At 45.7% G+C, this 21,299-nt stretch overlaps 2 protein-coding genes across 3 annotated transcripts; both read right to left on the reverse strand.

Moving 5' to 3' along the window:
• Nucleotides 1-707: 707 nt before the first annotated feature.
• On the reverse strand, nucleotides 708-3,040 carry LOC310835865 (lamin-B2-like; the record flags this gene model as incomplete). The annotated part of the gene is made up of 5 exons (XM_083720854.1): nucleotides 708-1,345; nucleotides 2,053-2,157; nucleotides 2,321-2,440; nucleotides 2,752-2,859; nucleotides 2,984-3,040. 5 exons carry the CDS (start codon nucleotides 3,038-3,040, stop codon nucleotides 1,304-1,306), a joined length of 432 nt encoding a protein of 143 aa, XP_083576980.1. The 3' UTR covers nucleotides 708-1,303.
• A 975-nt stretch (nucleotides 3,041-4,015) lies between these two features.
• LOC310835734 (interleukin-27 subunit beta-like) lies at nucleotides 4,016-16,985 on the reverse strand. Of its 2 annotated transcripts, XM_083720681.1 has the most exons (7): nucleotides 16,726-16,967; nucleotides 15,338-15,455; nucleotides 14,060-14,305; nucleotides 11,490-11,604; nucleotides 10,692-10,864; nucleotides 8,081-8,244; nucleotides 4,285-5,243 (listed from the first exon to the last, which is right to left on the reverse strand). In XM_083720681.1, exons 2-7 carry the CDS (start codon nucleotides 15,423-15,425, stop codon nucleotides 5,091-5,093), a joined length of 939 nt encoding a protein of 312 aa, XP_083576807.1. In that variant the 5' UTR covers nucleotides 15,426-15,455; nucleotides 16,726-16,967; the 3' UTR covers nucleotides 4,285-5,090. The 2 variants fall into 2 exon arrangements, with proteins under 2 accessions (XP_083576806.1, XP_083576807.1); XM_083720680.1 differs by lacking the exon at nucleotides 8,081-8,244 and having other exon boundaries at nucleotides 4,016-5,243; nucleotides 16,726-16,985.
• Between the last annotated feature and the right edge of the window lie 4,314 nt (nucleotides 16,986-21,299).

A 21,299-nucleotide genomic window follows, 5' to 3' on the forward strand; every position in this document is an offset into this window, starting at 1 on the left:
TCCGAGGGCAGCGTAGGAGAAGAGGACAGTAGCCCGAGAGATTCCATGAGCCTCTCCAGCGAATCGGAAGATTCACAGAAGGGGGCGCCGATGGCCAGGGCAAGGGGGGCCCCAAGGGGGACACCCCAGAAGCAAGGGGCCAGCGGGGACTCCCAGAGCAGCAGTTGGAAATCAGGACCAGCTTCCCCACCAGAGCGTAGTGGGGGGGAGGAGTCCCAGGTATCAGGGCCAGCGTATTCACCACCAGCGAGAGGAGATGAGTCAGGGTTGACCACGCCTCCATCGGAGAGCGAGGGAACGGTCGAGAGGAAGGTTACCGGCTGGGCGCGCGCGCCAAGTTCAAATGTACAGGCGAGCGGCACAGCAGGTAGCCCGGATACGGAACCAGGTCCTAAAGCCCGTCGGAAGGAGGGGCAAGAATCAGGGGGGTCAGCGTCAGAAGAGTCCAGGAAGGATGAAACCCCAGCGGGCAGGAGGGCCCAGAGGAGGAAGGAGCTACGGAAGAGGTGGAGCAAGGCTAGAGTCTTAAACTGGTGTCAGGGGGGAGGAGACTCAGACGGGACTTCGCCGGTCTAGACTTTAAGACGTAGAGCGGCATGCTGCGGCTTTGAAATGGAAACTGAACTTCAATAAAGACTTTTGTACATAACTACAGGCGGGCGTTGGTCCTTTGTGAGCTGGGACCAAGGGGCGGCTCTGACACAAGCCTTGCCTTAAATCAGTGCTTCTCACTTCATTTCAGCTTCTGAGACCTCCATGCTCCACAGAGCTGCCCAAACTGTTTCAAGAGTCATTCTGTCTTAGGAGCTCCAGGCCTTCTGAGGCACACCTAGGGTCAATGGCATGAAAATATCATTCGTCCTCACATTTGCCACCTGGTTTTATCTGCACAACCACTGGGGTTGCCCCTGAGGGCACAGGCAGGCTTACACCCAGGGTCACCGCCTGACCACCTCCCCCCAGTACAAGAACAGGAGGGCCACAGAAGCAGACTGTCCACTCCAGAGTGACAACTTCAGCCATGCTTTCTCTTCCCTGGAAACTCCTGGAGCTGCATCACTCTTTGGCTTGCAAGTAAGACAACAAAGTAGACCATGGGCATTGCAAAGGGAAAGCAAATCTTCAAAAGATGGTGGCAGTTCTGGCTGATTCAAGTTCTCTCTTTAAGAAGTTTACTAAGGAACCATCTCCAAGAAAGAAAGAAAAAAAGGAGTGATCATATGCAATGTATAAAAATAGTTTCAGTGACTCTGGGCAGAGCAAAAAAAGGAGAAACGACGAGCAGAGAGGGTTTCCCTTCCTCTCACATGACGGTGCAGCCCCTGGAGGTGGTCCTGGGATCCCCCTGGAGATAGAGAAGGAAGGAGGGGCATCAGGAAGCTCCCCAGGTGGCCCCGGCAGAACCCTCTCTCCTGCCCTGGCTAAAGATCAGAGAGGCAACTTGGATAGAGCTCAGCCTAGCTGTCCACTTAAGCAGCTTCTACCACTTGGGGACCGACCACCCTAGAGAGAGGCAGGGTGTGTGTGCCACAGCCAGTTGGGTGCAGGAAGGAAAGAAGAGCAGCTCCTGGGCACCACCCACAGCAGAGATGAGCAGCTGGGAGTCCCTCCCTCCAAGAATCTACCCTCACAAGTCCTCCCCTTTTCAAAGGGAACGCTCCCTCTGCCACCCCAAGGAGGAAGAGACTCCTGACTTGGCCAATTTCTTCACTTTCCCTTCTTGAGCAGAGTCAACTCCCAACTCCTTTAGTTACCTTTGATAACTAAAAGGCTGGGCCTAAGCTGCTCAGTCTCGCTGTGTGTGTGTGTGTGTGAGAGAGAGAGAGAGAGGGAGGGAGGGAGGGAGGGAGGGAGGGAGGGAGGGAGAGAGAGAGAGAGAGAGGGAGGGAGGGAGGGAGGGAGGGAGGGAGAGAGAGAGGGCGCAGCTGCCCCTTGGGAGAGACCAAGGTACCCTGTTGTCTCCTTGGAACCACCCCCAAACCATGGCTGCAGTCAGGCCCCAATCGATTCAACCCTTGGTGGGTGGGTGGAAGTGTTTTTTCTTCCAGCTACCTGCTGGTGAAAGAGGTCTTCCTCCCCAAACTCTGCCTCCTCATCTTCCTCCCCGTTGTCCTGCAGCACAGCAGACGACAGAGTCAAACTCCTCACAGCAACTTCCTGAGAAGAAGTAGGAGAAACACAGCTCATGTTGAGTGTAGCAGGTGCTCAGTGAATGCTCAAAGGCAGCTTCTTCATTAAAAGCAAGGCAACCTTTTCTTCACTATTTGGCTTCTCCAGCACCCCCCCACCCACCCACAGTGCCCCCCTTCGGAGGACCTACCTCTCCATCAGAGTTCACCAGGTAGGTGCGGACACTGGTCCCGGCGCCCCAACTGGTCTGGTGCTTCCACACAAGGACAGAAGGTGGGCTGTGGGCCACCCCAGCATCAGCTGCCCAGATCTAGCAAGAAAGAGACTCCCTCATTCACAGGCAGGGCACCCTTGATCCTTCACCACGCCAGAGGGAGCAGCTCTCCAAGCTGACCCCAATGGCCAGCCCTTCAAGTGGCAGAGGCATCTGGACTTCCTGCAGGGACCACCCCTCCAGTCGCAGGGAGCCTTTTCTCCACAGGCTGCAGGAAAGAACCAAGGAGGTTCTGCGTCGGGCACGGAAGGTGGGCAGAGTGTGATCAGGTCTCTGGATACTGGGCAACCAATACCCTCCCTTCCAATGAGGAGGCCTTTTCTCCCGAGGAAAGAACCATGACTTACTGTGACCGCCTGCCCAGCCCGGAGGACATATTTGGGGGTAAATTTGTAAGCCACCTCTTCTCCCTCGCCAATCTTTTTCTTCAGCCTCCAGTTCCCAAGAGATTGATCCTGAGGGAGAAGCAGCGGGACTCAGGGAGCAGCAAAACCAGCCCCAGGGCCAGGCCAGTCAAGGAGGGAAGCCTGAAGGCCCCAACAGTGCTTCTGAGCCAAGACCTCTCTTCCCGCAGCCTACCTTGTCAGAGCGGTTCTTCAGCTGAACACACTTCCCCTCTGGGTCCACGTCCTCCATGCTTTTTTTTGTTGTAATATTTTTTATTAATTTTAGCATACAAAAAAATTAAGACAAATTAACACAAATTATTATACATATATCCTTATCTGGACTTCCTTCAGCATCTCTGATAGCCTTTCGTCTTAATTATTTCTCCTGCAATTCCTAACTTAATATTGCCTTTACATTTTCTAACAAATCGTTTCTTCCTTTCCATTTTTACAATATTAGAACAGCCCCAGATAAAAATCTCCCAACCATTATAACCTTATGGCCTTATGACTTTTATAAAAAAAGCAATTAATAAGAGCAACATTTGTTCTAAAAAGGCAATAAAAAGCATCATAAATTATATCTCTCACAATGGAGTGAAATTGAACCTCTGGTTACCCACACCAATGGACTAGCCTGGGCCATGTGTTAGGGTTTCACCTCGGTTGGCTCCCTTCCCAGGTGGATGATTTTCAAAGAGACTTCTTGACAGAGCATGCAGCTCTCTCCTGGAGATGTTCTTGCTGTGGAGTTCAACTCCAGTCCTCAGCTCTTTCTATCCAAACCTCAAGTTGAAGGATGTGGAGAGAAATGGGCCTGGAAATAGTTTATTATGTGTGTCTATCATTGTTTCTGTTTTTTTCATCCAGTGCTTTGTAATTTGTTAATGAAGCAAGAAGAAGTGTTCTGCCTGCTCTGATCTTGGGAAATCTTTTAGTTCTGTAACAAGAAAGAATGAGTGCCAGGAGTTTTCTTTCCCCTGCCCTCCTCCATTCCAGCCCCTTTTCCTTTTGTGGACTGTCTTATCACGGGTACTTATAGAATCATAGCGTTGGAAGGGACCCAAGGGTCATCTAGCCCAACCCCCTGCAATGAGGAATCTCAGCTAGTTCATGCATAACAGATGGCCATCCAACCTCTGCTTAAAAACCTCCAAGGAGAGGCCGCCACCTTCCTAGCTAGTCCATTCTCCACTCTCAAACAGCTCCTGTTTGCTCTCAGTTTCTCCAGGCTAAACAATCCCAGCTCCCTCAACCAGTCCTCAGAAGGCTTGGTTTCCAGACCCCAGAATAGGGCTTGATCTTGTAAGCCACTGGTATTAGTAGCAATAAAGGTAACACTAATCACAATAAGAAAGATATTAGGCATTGTTAACAATTGTTTTTAAGAACATTGTTTACACATTTTCATACTGCTTAACTGTGTGCAATGCAATTATGTATTCATTGCTTTAAGTAGTAATTTTAAGTGCATTGTTAATATAAGAATAAATGTGCAATACTGTTAAAATGCATATTTTCATAAAATGTAAACAGAAATAACTGAAGTATCTTATACTAATGCAGTGATTGGACTAATATAATATAATATAATAATCTGATGTCCTGCTTACAAGGGCATCTGCTTGGCCCCTGTGAGAACAGGATGCTGGACTAGTTGGGTCACTGGCCTGATTCAGGAGGCTTTTATTATATTCTTGCTCTTGTTTTCCAACAGTAACATTATATAAAAAGATTGGCTGATCTGAGCCTTTTGAGTAATGAGATGTTATTAATTCCTTTTAAGATAAATTTGAATACTGCCATTGGTTGCAGTGTGATATAGATAGTGCTTTCTCAAAAAGCCCTTGTCAGAAACTTCCGGATTGGTGGTCTATGATCTTTTGGGGAGGGTGTGTGAAAGAAACTAGGTTTTTTCTTTTTCAACAAGAAACTGTTGTTGTTGTCATTTTTTATACAGAATGTTTATTGGCACAAGCACATACCAAAATGCAGGGAGAATAATGAATGTAAGAAATGCAAATAGAAAAATAAACCGGGGGGAAACCGGGAAACAACTGAGAGTGCAATGAGAGTATACATTTGTCACATTTATAGAAGAAAAAGGGGAGTCAGATTAGTTCCCAGTAAAGGAAAAGGAGGAAAAGGAGCTGAAATTTCCCCATGCAAATAGAAATTAGACTTCAGGCTCTGTGTGAACTCCAGATTTGCAAAAGGTGATGAAGAACTCTTGGCCATCCCTGGGAAGTGGGGGCACATCCGAAATCCACAGGAACTCCAGGTGCTCTTCAAGCGCATCACTCTGGCATCCAGGCTGCCCCTGATGCTGCCGGACTCCAGGCACTGTACTCGCCGTGATCGAGGAAGTCCTTCGCTGCCACCTGGGCATGGTACGTCACCCCAGGGCGGATCCCAGTCAACACAAAGGATGTCTGCTCGGTGGGCCTTGTCTGCGAGAGACAAAAGAGCACAGCTGTAATTTCATTTCTCAAAAACCTGACACCCACCATGCCACTCTGAAGAAAAAGGAAGCCAGTGTGGCCCAGTCTAGTGGCTACTGACTGGAAGTGGGGAGATGGGTTCAAATCCCCCCCCCTAACACGATGCTTCAGCCAGTTCTGGTATTGTTGTAAAGAAAAATCTGCCCTTTTTCCCTTATGGGGCATCCAAGAGCCCATATAGAGTCCTTACGTAGGTTCCCTATTGGTAGGAGAAAATAACAGAGGCCAACCAGAGAATATTGAGAAGCAATGCAGCTAGTAAGCCTGATCTTTATTGATCTGTTGCAACAGGGTCCTCACTCACCACATGCAGGAGGGAGGAGGACCCCAGAACAAAAGTGTGCCTGTCCTTATATAGACATTTTAAATTCCCTCCCTGGAGTCCAAGGCCACCCCCAGATACATCATACCTACATAACAGAAAGGGCGGTCTACAGCAGAAATCTGAGTGCTTTGTTTAACCTCCTGTCTGCCAGGTTAACTGTTTAATGGTCACTTGATTGGATTGCCTGGGGAGCCTGGCCAGTTGTTTGTAATGATAAATACTTAGTTCCTGAGCCAGGTCACAGGCTCACACCCTATTCATATCTTAAATGTGCTCTTAAGACTGGATTTGTGAAGGAAAAGACAATGGGGAGACTTTTCCATTTTCCTTTGACCTTGCAGAGAAAACATTTGGTCAGTTTGGGAATCAAAAATGGTTTCAGGTTGGTCTTCCTGTCCTGATCTATATAAGTGTGTGGTTGGTAACACTTACGAACACTTAACATCTAAAACCTCAAAATTCCTATCACAGTATCTCTGCCTTATCTACCTCAAAGTTTGTTGTGAAGATAAAATGCGAGGGCAGAGACCTGAAGCAACTTTAAAGGCATCCAAGTTGGTGCCATCGCTGCTTCCTGTGGGAATGTGTGGAGAAGGGGCTTCTTTTATCCAGAATTTTCCCACATTCACTTTCATTGGAGGTCCCCGAGTTCTAGTGTCAAGAGAGTGAGAGAAAAAGCTTTCTCTGCCCACTCACTCCACGCCCTGCTTAATTATATTATATTAATTATACCCTTCTACAGTGGTACTTTGGTTCTCAAACACCTTGGCACTCAAACAACTTGGAACCCAAACACTGCAAACCTGGAAGTACCGTAAGTATTCTGGTTTGCAAACTTCTTTTGGAAGCCAAGCATGCTCCGTTTTGAGTGTTACGCTTCCGTTTGGAGTGACACACTTCCATTTTGAGTGTTACACTGAAGTCTGTCTGTTTTTGCTATTTATTTTGCGTTTTTGTGGCTTTTTTGTTTTGTTTTTGTGACTGTGTGGAACTGATGGATTGATTGTGTGACTGCAGTACATTGTTTATTGCTTTCCTTTTATGGATCTGTGGTCTCTTTAGTTAGTAAAATTCATGTTAAATTGCTGTTTAGTGGTTGTTTTTAAAAGTCTGGAACAAATTAATCCATTTTATATTACTTTCTATGGGAAAGCATGCCTTGGTTTTGGAACGGACTTCCAGAATGGATTAAGTTTGGGAACCAAGGTATCACAGTTTTGGGACCCCCCCCCCTAAAATTCACAGCACAATTTCTTACAGGTCCTGCTCGCAATTGTGTTTCAGACTTACAGCCATGCTTAGCTGATAGTCTGACTCGTATCCAAGTGGGCCATGATATTACATTGGAAACCGCCTAGAGTAGCTGGGGTACAAAAATAAATTGCTGCTGCTGCTACTACTACTACTACTACAGTGGTACCTCGGGTTACATATACTTCAGGTTACAGACTCCGCTAACCCAGAAATAGTGCTTCAGGTTAAGAACTTTGCTTCAGGATGAGAACAGAAATCGTGCTCCAGCGGAGCTGTGGCAGCGGGAGGCCCCATTAGCTAAAGTGGTGCTTCAGGTTAAGAACAGTTGCAGGTTAAGTACGGACCTCTGGAACGAATTAAGTACATAACCAGAGGTACCACTGTACTGTGGCAACCTGAGAGCCAGTGTGGTGTAGTGGTTAAGAGCGGCAGTCACATAATCTGGGGAACCGGGTTCGCGTCTCCGCTCCTCCACCTGCAGCTGCTGGGTGACCTTGGGCCAGTCCCACTTCTGTGAAGTCTCTCAGCCCCACTCACCTCACAGTGTTTGTTGTGGGGAGGAAGGGAAAGGAGAATGTGAGCCGCTTTGAGACTCCTGAAGGGGAGTGAAAGGCGGGATATCAAATCCAAACTCTTCTTCTTCTTCTTCTGCTCAGGGAAGCCATTTTGAGAGTTAAAATATTAAGCAAGGAAGCCATTTTGTTGCTCTCGGCCAGGTCCCCATATCCAGTAAATACACTCAGACACCCACGACCCAGAGACACACAGAGATGGGCTGATAAGGATTACCAAATTAGTACATGGAAGGGTCATGTCCAACTCCTCATGCCCTGTCTCCAGGCGGAACCTAATGTATCTATCAGAGTATGTGCAATGCTGTAACTTTTGACTGGATAAAGACCTGATTCAAGACTGTCTAAAGGGAAGCCTCCCCTGTTGGGAGGGGCCGGACTTTGGAACTTATTCCTCGCTGCCATTGCTTGCTGCCGGCAAACAATTAAAGCTTTCTTGCTGGTCATTTGACTGGCCTGACCATGTGCTACACTACTACTACTACTATTTCTATTATCTCCAATAGGCCAGCAGCCTGTGCACCAAAGCTTTAAGGAAGGGCTGCAAGAAGAAGCACAACGGTCAAATACAGGAAGCGCAGCAATTTTGTCCTCAAGCTACAGAGCCCCGACTTATTTATGGTGCTCTCTCTCACCATTTTGCTGGTGTTGGTTCCATCCCTTGAGTAACGGATCAAGTATTTGAGGGGGAAGTATTCTGGGAATTTCCAGGAGCTGGGGGGCTTCCACACCAAAAGTATCTTCTTCCTCTGGCCCGGGATCTGGGAGACGGTCAAGTCTTCTGGAGGGTCAGGCTTGACTAAGACAAAGCCAGTGCAGATTCAATTCAATCAATCCTTTATTGCATTAGCATACAGCCATAGCAGGATAGTAATAATAATAATAAAAATAAAAATAAAAATATAAAATAAAATAATATAATATAATAAAAAAGGTAATAAAAGAATTAAGACAGGACCAGGTCTGGGACACACTACCCCGTCAGAGTAGCCCTGAGTTTCAAGACCTGCACTATAAAGATTGCCACCCCTCGTGTAACTTGGGGATTTGCGTCCACAAGAAGCGATTTCAAACAGTCTTCCTTGGATGTGATGGTGGACGGGATCAAGAGGAGGAGCTTAGTTCTTATTAGCTCATAAATCGGGCAGTAGAAAAAGAAATGTATGAAGTCCTCAACTTCATTCATTGTGCATGGACATAGACGCTGTGTAATAGGGGTCTTAGAGTAAATCCCCTGCAGGAAGGCCGTGGGTATAGAATGGAAACGGGCCATGGTAAACGCTCTTCTCAAATTGGGCTCCGTCAGGTCTATCAAGTAGTTGGCAAGTGATCTTACCACTTTCACTTTAGGGAGCCACATGGAGAGGCGAGCTGTGGTGGACTGTGCCCGGTCCATGGCCTCGTCTCTTGTAAGAATCCAGGCCCAGATTTTATGTTGGTCCCAAGATGTCAAGATCTGGGAGGGAGAAGCGTGCAGTAATAGTCTCCATGGCCTTGGACCATTTATTGCTGTGAGAACAAGTTAAAAAGGCTTGCCTGGCTAAAAGGGAACCTGGGGCTTTGATTAATTTACAATAAAAACTAATGATTCTAATGTGGGCTCTCGCGACAATGGAGGGGAGGCCCAGTTCTGTTCTTAACTGTGCAGGAACCGAGCCCTTGGGGAGACCCAGTACCTTTCGTGCAAAGGAGTTTTGTAAAATCTCGAGCCGTTGTAGTGTTTTTAAATTCCACCCCCAGATTTCAACCCCATACAGTAGCATCGGGAGGACTTTGCTGATAAATGCTTTTCTGATTGGTGGAACCAACTGGCCGCCTTTTGCATAGAATAATTTCTCCAAGGCTTTGATGGTTCTACGGGCAGCCAGGATGGACATATTTAGGTGAGCTGACCAGCTAAGCCCATGCTGAAAAGTGATACCCAAATACTTGAGTGCTGAACAATATTCAGTAGAGTGGCCCTCAAAATTCCAGAATGGCTTCTGAGTTTTCGTGCCAAAAGTAAGAATTTTGGTTTTGGCGAAATTGATTTTGAGGGAGTTGGTATCACAGTATGTCATGAGCCCTCTGAGCATGTTGTTTAAGCCCTGCTTGGTTAGAGACAGTAACACCATATCATCCGCGTAGAGTAATATAGGGATCTTTAGCTGTTGTAAAGAGGGGGCAGATTGGTTTAGGGCCTTCATGGTTGTAACGATGTCATTGATGTAGAAATTGAATAGAAAAGGGGCCAAGAGGCAGCCCTGTTTGACCCCTTTGTTTAGAGGGAAAGAATCAGAAAGGGCTCCCAGAGGGCCAAATTTTACTCTGGCCGATATATCATTGTGAATTTCCATAAGAAGGTGGAGGAGTCTCTTATCTATGTTGGTGTAGCTAAGCTTCTGCCATAGCCTATCTCTAGGGATGGAGTCGAAAGCGGAGGTCAGGTCCACAAAAGCCGCGTGTAGTTTGCAGTTGAACCTGTTTAGGTATTTATCAATCAGTGCAGATAAAATAATACAAAACAAGCAAGCAAGCAAGTGGAGAGATGGAAGAAGCATGTGTGGCCTGCAGTGCCACCTTCACACTAGGCACTAAATGGTTATGGATCCCAAAGAATCCTGGGAACTGTAGTTTGTTAAGGGTGCTGAGGATTGTTAGGAGACCCCACTAGACCCCTCATGGAACTACAGTTCCCAGAGAGGTTTAACAATCCTTCCCGAGGAACTCTGGGAATTGTAGGTCGGTGAGGGGGATAGAGCCCTCCTAACAACTCTCAGCACCCTTTACAAACTGCATTACCCAGGATTCTTTGGGGGAAGCCAGGCTTGTTTAAAGCGCTATAAATGTGTGGTGGACAACATTCGGAGTCAATCCTGCCAGCCCTGTAAAAGCCACTCTGAATAACACAATGTGCCCTCAAAACTCTGAACCTGCAAACCTGTTTCTGCCACCCTTGTGGTTTAAAACCTTTTAAATCCCCCAGTGATGGACAAGTTCCTTATCTCGGCACTGTACAGACTTTTGCCCCAAGGAAGCAGTGGAAGACTTTTGCTCATCTGCCTCCACCAGAGGATCCTTCTTTGGGCTAGCTAGTGTTGCCAGGTATTGGCTAGTGACTCATCAGCCCCAGCCATCATGACCAATGGTCAGCGATGGTGGAAGCTGCAGTCCAGCAATGTCTAAAGAGCAACAGCATGAATCCTGTTTCCTTCCGTTAGAAAAGTTGCAGGAAATCATGTGTGTCGTGATTCTATGAAAACTTACGGATCTCATTCTGGAAGAAGTAGTAGTGGGTCGTTGCTGCCCCCAAGGGGTTCACCGCTGTTACATTCAGCACATAGGGATTGATGGAGAACATCTGGACATTGTCAATGGAGCAGCTGTTGGCCACTGTGGTAGCTTGGACACACTCCTTTACTTCCCCTCCCATGCCAAGCCTGGATTGCAAAGAAGTCAGAGATTAGCATGGGCTGCCCAGGCCACCTAGTGACAAGAGCAAGCCAGCAACGAATCACCTCAAGCGAGCTGGAGTTAACTCTATATTAGCAAAACAGGAGCTGCACAGGAGTGTCAGGCCTCATGAGCACAGCAATTCTTGCCCTATGGATCAGATGCTGAGACTAAAGGTCCCTGGCTCCCCACAGCTGCCTAAGTCTCCTCCTCTCCAGATTCCTCTTCTGCCTCTGATTCTGGACTTCTCTCTGCCACAGACTCTCCCTGCTCACTAAAACCTGTTGCCTCCTCAGCTTCTGGTGCCTTTTCTCAGTCTGCTCCCTCTTCCTCCTCTGACCACTCATTGTCGACCCACCTGCAGTCCCTGGGCTCTGAGCCTTCTTCCCTTGCGGTTTCTAGCTGGTTTCTCCCACCATCCCTGTGTCCAACCAGTCCATGACACCTACTAAGGAAACAAGTTGGCTTATGAGCGCCATGGGTAGCCCAGCAGCCCTTCTGAAAGCTTCACTTTAATTTGATAAATATTGTTTCCTCCGTTTCTGTGAAGAGAGAAGCCGAATTGCCACAGCTGTATCTATGATACCAATAAGAGGGAGTTTCTCCTTTTACCTGTACGTGGAGGAAAAAAAAGTAGGCAGGTGTGTCTTTGTCTCCAACCTCCAGGAGCAATTGATGGCTGGGTAGGTGGTGGACCAGCACCATACTAAAGGCTTATCAGGTGGGTCTGGAGGAAAGGGGAGGAGCAGAAAAGGTGGCTTAATTAATTATTTCATAAAATTTATGCATTGCTTGATAGTATTAAAAAAAACCTTCAAGGAGATTTACAAAAAAAAATCATAGAATCATAGAGTTGGAAGAGACCACAAGGGCCATCGAGTCCAACCCCCTGCCAAGCAGGAAACACCATCAATAATAAATCAATAAAACTGGGGGGGGGGATCCATAACCATTCTTTAAAGCATACAAAAGTTAAAAGACCACAACAAATTCAAATCCCCTTGACTTTCTAAGCTTCTGGGTAGGCTTGTCTAAAGGAACGCTTTTAGCAGGCACCAAAATAATGCAGTGAAGGCGCCTTCTTGATATCTAGAGACAGGGAGTTCCCAAGTGTAGGTGCTGCCACACTAAAATATTGATTTCTTACATGTGTAGAATGGGCTTTATGTGGCACATGTAATACTGCCAATTCTAGCTGCTTCCTAGCAATCAGCCCCCTCCAGCTGCCTCTGGTGGCTGCTAAGGACAATGTTCTTAATTATGTCTAGTCCTAGGGGAAGGAGGATCTGCCACTGCACCACACTCTCATCTGCCCAGTCCCTGACAGTTCCCAGGATTCTGTAGGTGGAAAATTATGCATAAAATGCATGGTGTTTACCCAGTCAATGAGTTACATGACCCATTTTGGTCATTGCTCTCTCCCCACTTTACTATCTGGTGGGGAGACAGTTACATTTGAGTATTTCCATGAAAATGTCAACCAACAAACACATTTTTCATTTTCATATTCAGCTAAGATGTTCTACATCACTTCAAGAATAATTTTTGTTCACCAACACCACAAAGACAAAACTAGGGGACACCCAAATACCTTGGCTGACACACCACACCTTCTTAATCCAGCAGTAAAATCAGTAGCCACTAGGCCCTTGACCACATTTGAAAACCTTCGCCTGACAGCAGAGGGACACGGCTAGGAAGATGGTATCCACAATATACAAGATACTTCTCCAGAATCCCTCAACACAATCAAAAAACAATAGGAGCACGACATAGGCTACGAAATAAACCCTACCCAATAGACTAAAATGTGGTCTAAACCTCCCTTGAAAGCCATCTTAGCTAAAAGAAGGGAACTTACTTATAGATGGTACTTAACACCACAGAAATTAGTGCTGACACAACCAGGAACCTCTGGTCTTGGTCTGTGGGAGGTGACTTAAATCGCTAAGCTTCTTTCAATTTTTTAATTGGACGGGCTGGAGAGGCTGCAGCTCTACAGGCACATACCTCCACATGTAGTGGGATTTTGATCCAACCCTTTTGGACAGCAATTCTACAAGAAATATGCAAAAGAACTAAACAGACTGGTTGAAAGCAGTCTTGAACAAAGTGTAAATGGATTTTTAACACAATAAACACCACAAACACAGGGAATAATGCCATTGTGGGAAATGTGATTATCTCAAAAGAAAGTGCAAAAACAGCAATTGAGGTACTGGTGTCAGTTGGCAACTTTGTTGAGTTTGAGACTGGGAAACGGAAAAGGAAAGTTCCTGCCCAGCTGATGCAAGAGGATATTCATAAGTATGAAACCCTCTTTTTTTAATAATGGGGACTTCTGTGACATTTACCTTCCCTGCCAATTATGGTATATGGTAAATTGAAAGAAAAACCAAATCATTAGGATGTTGCCGTGGCTAAGGGTAAATTCCTGTGGACGTTATAACTTTTAAACCCTACTGTGCCTTTAATTAGAAGCTTATTCCTTGTGGCCTCTACAACCAATTGCAAAAGCAAAAGCACTGCTGAATTGCTCTCTTTTATGCCTTTACTTATTCTGTTCCCATTTTCCTGCCATCAACATCCCAAGTGGCAGATTACAAGTACTTGTTTCCTAATTTACCACCCCACCCCCCGCAAATCCCCCCTCTTTTCCAATTTTTAAAAATTGAAAGAAGCTTAGTGATTTAAGTCACCTCCCACAGACCAAGACCAGACCAAATGAAGGGGCAGCCAATGCCTTAAGATGAAGAAGACCCAAGGAGCAAGCTTCTAATAAACATTGCAGGGGCCTTTGGTGAGCAGGGCCTCTTTCTAAGAAAATACTATAGAAGAATCTTGGTCATGGGAAAGGCATTGCACGATAGCATGCAATTAAGTGCTACGCTGAATTTTGATTCCTCTTCCAACCAATTCAAAGTAGGGTTTCCCAAACTAGGGTCTCCAGCTGTTTTTGGACTACAGTTCCCATCGTCCTAGTCCTGCAGCTAGGGATAATGGGAATTGTAGTCCAACAACAGCTGGAGACCCAAGTTTGGGAAATCCTGGATTACAGAAAGGCAGACTCTTAGTTAGACTCTGGTGGGGAATCAACCAGAGAGGGGCAGAGTCACAAAAGACCAAACATCAAGAACTTGAGACACAAGGAATGTGGACTGTAATTGTCTTTTTCTACTCACAGCCCAGCTTCAGATGAATTCTCCGCAGCAACCGCCCAGTGGCGAGATCATGGCAACTGTATTCCCCATTCTGAGCCAGGCTGGCGTTCTGCAAAACAAGGCTGCCATCTCTTCTCACTGCCTTCAAAATCCCACGGAACGCGCTGCTCATTTTCCATCCCACCGTGGAATTGCCTTCAGGGACGGGGCAATGCAAGAGGACTTCAGGTGCCCCAAGGCTGGCATACTGCTGGTCTAGTGTAACTCCTGTGTCCCCCCCCCCCAAAAAAAAAGAACAATGGAAGGGGGGAACAATTAATATTATATAACAGTTGCGTGGTATTGCATCAGAGGAAGAGATAAGCTTGCAGCACTTAACCTTTATTCCAGAGCTTACAAGTAGAATACAAGAAAGAAAGAACTATTTTCTTACAATCATAGAATTATAGAGTTGGGAGGGACTCCCAAGGGTCATCTAGTCCAAACCTTTACAATGCAGGAACCACAGCTAATGAATCCCTGACAGATGGTCCTCTGGCCTCTGTTTACAAACCTTCAAGGAAGGAGAGGCCACCACTTTCCGAGGGAGCCCGTTCCACTGGCCAACAGCTTTTACTATCTGAATGCTCATCCTAATGTTTAGTTGGGATTTCCTTTATTGTCATTTGAATCAGTTAATTCAGGTCCTCCTCTCTGGAGCAGCAGAAAGCAAACTTGCTTTATCTTCCATATGAAGCTCTTCAGATATTTGAAGGTGGCTCTCATATCACCTCTCAGCCTTCTATTCTCACAATGACCCTGTGAGGATGTTGTTGTTGTTGTTGTTGTTGTTATACTGCCCTGTACTCAGCGGTCTTGGTTAACTGGGCTGAGCTGCTTCAGTGCCTCTTGCCCTAGTGCTATAGACTGTGTCTGCTCAGTCTGCTGCTCAGGTACTAAGTGTACATGGGAAACATCAAGGATATCCCTTCATATGGCCTTTGAACCAGGACAATAGCATCAATGCCTGATCCCCTATAAAAGTTTTCCATGTCACCTTGCTATGATTCTACACAATGCACTGAAGTGTGCAGTGATGCCCCCAGATTAACCACAACACAAATTAAAGGGGACCACAGGGGCTGCTAAGTAAGAGTTTCAAGACTGGGGGAAGCCCAGGTTGGAAAGGGGGCCTCTGGATGATATGGCAGGAGTTGCTCCAGGAAGCAAGGTGCTGCACCTCATGGAACTCTGGAGAATCTGCATGCAGCTTTGGAGCAGCAAAGCAGCCACACTGCCAAGCCTCTCTTCCTGCCATACCTTTTGATCCGTGGAACCAAGCAATGTCCTCTTGGGAAGGGAAAGCAGGTGACAGGAGAAATGCGATTGTCAGTATTATCCGCTGCATCTTCCTTCAGTGCTTGTGCAGCTTCAAATCCTGTGTGAAAGAGTCATCAAAACTCAACTTATGTAAAATACTTAATATGCAGTATTTTCCAAGCTTACAACTTAACTAAGAAGGACCCCTCCAGACGGCTGGTTTTTTGGTGGGTATATTCTGTAGCATGTTATTGATGCAGTAGGAGTGCATTACAGTAATGGTAGATTTACACTGGACCATCCACAGGTCACTCTGGTTTATTAGTTCTGCAATGTTACCACATTATTACCGTCTGGAGTGGCACTCTTGTACTATAGTGCAACAAAAGTAGGACAAGAAACTACAACTCAGGAAAATTTGTGTTATTAAAACTTACAAGATTTTAGCAGGAAACAGAGGATGTGCACCAATTGCAAGTGAAGCAGTATGACCACCTGAAAGATTTTACAGGCACAAATGGTCTTTATTCCTATATACATAAAAATGCAAGGCTGTCATCACACTGTAGTTCACGTGGCTGCCAGTAGGTGGTGAACTTTAGCATGATGGCAGGTGGCCCAGGTGAGCTGTTTGATGGGGGGAGGTGCTTTGCAAACCGCTCTGTGAAGCCCACCCGCTTCCTTTAAAAGCAAGGGGGGTCATGATGATCAGGGAGCGGAGGGGCAAGCTGAGAGGGGAAGAGGCAATGTGTGGGGCAAGCCGGGAGGGGATAGGTGAGTGAGGTGTAAAGGGAGGAGGGGTTGGCGGGTAGGCAGGGGTGGCAAGCAGAGTGAGCAGGGGGCAGCGGCACCTAGCATTTATTTTATTTAACAAAATTTGTAAACCATTAGATTTTTTTCTTAAAATAAAAAACCACAACACCTCTAAATGATTTACAAAATTATAAAACAAAATATTAAAATTATCAACAGTCAAAAGAAGTAACTAAAAACATAATTAAAATTAGACAATTAAAATTGGCAGCTGAGAGAGAGAGAGAGAGAGAGAGAGAGAGAGAGAGAGAGATGTTTTAATAGTAAACTGATGTCTAGGACTGAACTCAAGGCTGGGGAAAAACGAGAATATGAGAGAAACCAAAATTGACAGGTTAGCCCAGCTCTCCATGACTAGCGAGGGCCCCAAAGTTTAGTACTAAGGGAGGAGATGGGGTGGCCCCCGGGAACATTGGGAGAGCAACAGGTATGCCATGCCATTGCAGGCTCATTGGGGCAGAGATCCTTTAATGCTATGATTTGTTAAAGGCACTGCATTGTATGCTGCTGTCATGGCAACAGTAAATGGAGTCCTAAATTTTTATTTTCATTTTTAAGGGGGGGGGGGGACTCACCAGTAGCAAAGATTTTGCCTTCCGAGTCTGGGCTGGTTCCCGACCACGTCTCTCTTCAGGAGGTTCTTCTGTGGTTTTGTCTCAACCGCTGGCCTTCCCCTCACTTCCTGGCTCACAGCTGATCTCAGGAAGCCTTTTCTCCTAAGAAGGGGCGGATTCCCATAACAGCCCCCCCTCCACTGGCTTGGATTTCCCCTCCTGTCACACATCCCGGACAGAACATCCAGAATGACAAAACAGGCTTCCCGAAACTTCCCCAAGGCTGTGCACTCGTCTGTGTGTGTGTGTGTGTGTGTGTGTGTGTGTGTGTTTAACACTTCTTGGAGCAATTTTTGTTTAGCAAGGGGCATTCCTGATTCTCTCACAACGACCCTGTGAGGTAGGCTAACTGACCAGAAATGGGGGTGGGAATGTGAGTTATTCAGTATTAATGAGAGCAATAAGTTTGCAAAGACTCATGCAGATAGAATATCCCTGCTACTCATTTTAGCTTCTTTTGCTAGAGTTATGAGTAGTGGGCGCCAGGTAGAGCCCTGGCTTCTCTCAGGCGGGTGTCGTTGCAGAGAGTACCGAAACAAACATTTCAAGTCAAAACGGAAACTGGCCAGTGTGCAAGTTTACCCTTTTATTTAGATTGGAAGACAATCATCAGGCATCCACACAACACAGCCAGTTCAACGAAGCTGATGTTGAAGAATCATTGCTTTGACACGGGCGATCTTTGCTTCTTCCAGTACACTGGCATTAGTTCGCCTGTCTCCACAAGTGATGTGTAAAAATTTTCGGAGACATTGCTGAATCAAAAGAAACAACCACCCACCTCTAAGCAATTTAAGGTACATAAATCGATATATGAAAATGCTGATAAAATCAAATTTACAAAACAGCCAGGGACAATAAAAAATTATCAAAAGACAGGTGAAATCAAGTTTTCAAAACTACAGTCATACCTCGGGTTACAGACGCTTTGGGTTGTGCAATTTCGGGTTGCGCCGAATCCGAAAGTACTGGAATCTTGTCATCTGGACAGCCGAGGACTTCCAGAAACACTGCCCAGGCTTGCGCCCTGTGGGGGTCACTTCGGTGCTGCTAGTGCAGTTTGACTTCATCCCCTGTTCATCCCCTGACTTCATCCAATGTTTCTCAAAACAGATGGATGCCAACAAATATAATATTATTTCAATTTAAAGACCACTTTATCTAAAGGATCTCAAAGTGGTTTGCATACACAAAAATACAAAAAAATAAAATAAAATTTGTGTAGAGCTGCACAAAAAATAAAAAAATTGCTGCACAAAAATAAGATGGGGGACACCCGGCATTCAGTAGTACATGAGAAAAGGAACTAGGAGTCCTAGTGGGCCACAAGCTTAACAACAGTGTGATGTAGCAGTGGGGGGGGGGGGAGCTAATGCTATTTTGGGCTGCATCCACAGAAGTCTAGTGTCCAGATCAAGGGAAGTCATAGTCCCGCTCTGTTCTGCCTGGGTCAGACCACACCTGGAATACTGCGTCAAGTTCTGGGCACCACAATTTAAGGAGGATGTTGACAAGCTGGAAGGTGTACAGAGGAGGGAGGCCAAGATGATCCAGGGTCTGGAAACCAAGTCTTATGAAGAATGGTTGAAGGAGCTGGGTATGTTTAGCCTGGGAAGGAAGAGGCTGGGAGGAGATATGAGAGCCATCTCCAAACATCTCAAGGGCTATCATATGGAAGATGGAGCAAGCTTGTTTTCTCCTGCTCTGGAGGGTAGGACTCGAACCCATGACTTCAAGTTACAAGAAAGGAGATTCCAACTAAACATCAGGAAGAACTTTCTGACAGTGAGAGCTGTTTGACAGTGGAACAGACTCCCACAAGAGGTGATCAGCTCTCCTTCCTTGGCGGTTTTTAAGCAGAGGTTGGATGGTCATCTGTCAGGGATGCTTTAGTCGAGATTCCTGCATTGCAGGGGGTTGGACTAGATGACCCTGGGGTCCCCCTACAATTCTATGTCATAACATGTCAGGATGGACAGGAAGAACAATGTCCTCAATGTAGAAAGGCCATACTGTTTGGGGAGGAATCCAGTTATAAACCTGTAGCCCTGCTGCTTTGGTGGTAGCTGGACCACATTTCATGCTATGTTCCCCTTGCCTGAAGCACTTACACACACACACACACACACACACACACACACACACACACAATGCCAAACTGAAATACAGCAAATGATAGGAAAGCGTTGTTAACTAAGTGTTAACTTCCAAACATCCCCAGGGTGTAGGAAATCCAGGTGTGGTCAAATTCTGTATCATGCAGATGGCATTCATTTATCCTAGAGTCTAGTCCAAGCCCCTGCGATGCAGGAATCTTTTTGTCCAACGTGGGGCTCAAATTCATGACCCTGAGATTCTCATGCTCATGTTTGGAATCGATACAAAGATTTGTTGGAAAGTAAAACCCCCAGGTGGTTGTCACCAATGGAAGCTAAGGCAGTGAAAAAACTTAATATGGACCCAAATTGGCCAAAATATTGTGAAATCTTGGAACAAGAGGGTGAAAAGCTCAAACTCCAAAGCTATGATAAGCTAAAGCATAAAGTTCGGGATTGGTTACATTATCATCAGATAAATGAGACATTTAAGCAAGACAGGAAATTAGGATTCCAGAAGGAGAGGTCAAAGCTAGAAACAGAACTGTTAGAGCCCAATACTAAGAATTTGTCTAGAATGTATAATTTGCTGCTGAAATGGAACACACAGGAAGAAATGGTTAAATCAGCTATGATTAAATGGGCACAGGATATTGGTCATGATATTATGTTTGCTGACTGGGAACAGTTATGGTCCACTGGTATTAAGTTTACGGCATGTAGTGCCTTAAAAGAGAATATAATGAAAATGATCTACAGGTGGTACATGACTCCAGTCAAGCTAGCAAAGATTTACCATTTGCCCAATAATAATTGCTGGAAATGTAATGAGTCTGAAGGAACCTTTTATCACCTCTGGTGGACCTGCCCAAGGGTTAAAGCCTACTGGGAAATGATCTATAATGAAATTAAGAAAGTTCTTAAGTGGACATTCTTAAAGAAACCGGAGGCTTTTCTTTTGGGCATGGTTGGCCAATTGGTATCAAAGAAAGATAGGACTTTTTTTATGTATGCAACTACAGCAGCAAGGATTCTTTTGGCGAAGTATTGGAAGACGCAAGAATTACCCACTCTGGAAGAATGGCAGATAAAGGTGACCGAATTTATGGGACTGGCAGAGATGACCGGCAGAATCCGCGACCAGAGGAAGGAGACAGTGGAAGAGGACTGGAAAAAATTTAAAATATATCTTAAAAACTGTTGCAAAATTGTGGACTGCTAAGATGTTAAGGGGTAAGAAATAGAGAATTACAGCTGTAAATCATAATGCTAAGAAAACTTAAAGAGAATCTATAGAAAAATTGATTGAAGGGTTGCTAAAGGAAAAATTCTTTAAATAAGGATGCAGTGAAAGGGAGGTATGGGGAAGTCATTTTTTTATGTATTTGTTTTGTGTGTTGTGTTTTTGTTCTTCTTTTTTGTTTGTTGTGAAAATCAATAAAAAATTAATTTTTTTTAAAAAAAGAAAAGATTCTCATGCTCAACCGACCGAGTTATTAAAATATTCATTTGCCACTTTCCCCAAGAAGTTCATCACAGTTTCTGGCAACAACAGGCATTTCAGAATTCCACATTTATTTAATAAGGCAAGAAAATGCAGGTTGCCGCTGCCAAATGGAAAAGAGTGCATCAGAATCATATGCAGGACAGAGACGTTAAAAACAACAACAACAACAACTAAGGAACAGGGCAGAGTCAGGAAGCCCAGCAGGTAATAATAGTACAGTGGGACCTCAGGTTACATACGCTTCAGGTTACAGACTCCGCTAACCCAGAAATAGTGCTTCAGGTTGTTACAGGAAAAATCCGAGGGCTCCCTTGGACAAAACAAAGACACCAACCAGGATAACTTGGAGCAAAACAGCAGCCTGTAGGCTTGGCCTTTATTGAACTGTTGCAACAGGGTATTCCCCTCACTTGCAAGAGAGAGGAAAGACCCAGAAGAATAGTGTGCAAGGTCTTATAAAAACTTTTGAAATTCCCCTCCTCTAGATCAAGCCCACCCCCAGAAACATCATGCATACATTACAGAAAGGAGGGGCTGAGGGAGGAGTTGGTGGTAACCTGAGTGTCTTGTCACCTGGCTGGTTCCTCCTTTCCCCCCTTCCCATGAGTCACTTCCAGGAGACAAAGGGGAGTTTGCAGTTTCCAGTTTCCTGCCCCCAGAGGGAAGATCTGATCATTGTCCTTTGTTTCAGTCCATGCTGAATCCACTCCCATATGCAAGTTCTTTGTGATCTTGATTGTCTTCTGTCTGGGATCATCAGGGTTGGCATGGGCAGGGCTCCTGTGGATGTGCTGAGACGGTCATCATGGCTGACCAGGACTAAGCCACCCCCCTTTGTTAGTACTTGTCATATGGAGTAAAATAAAAATGGAACAGTGCAAATCCGATGTATGGTTGATTTCCTATGAATTTATAACAGAAATGTGGCGTAT

This window comes from Podarcis gaigeae (assembly GCF_964106915.1).
Source record: "Podarcis gaigeae genome assembly, chromosome: 18".
NCBI lineage: Eukaryota > Metazoa > Chordata > Lepidosauria > Squamata > Lacertidae > Podarcis > Podarcis gaigeae.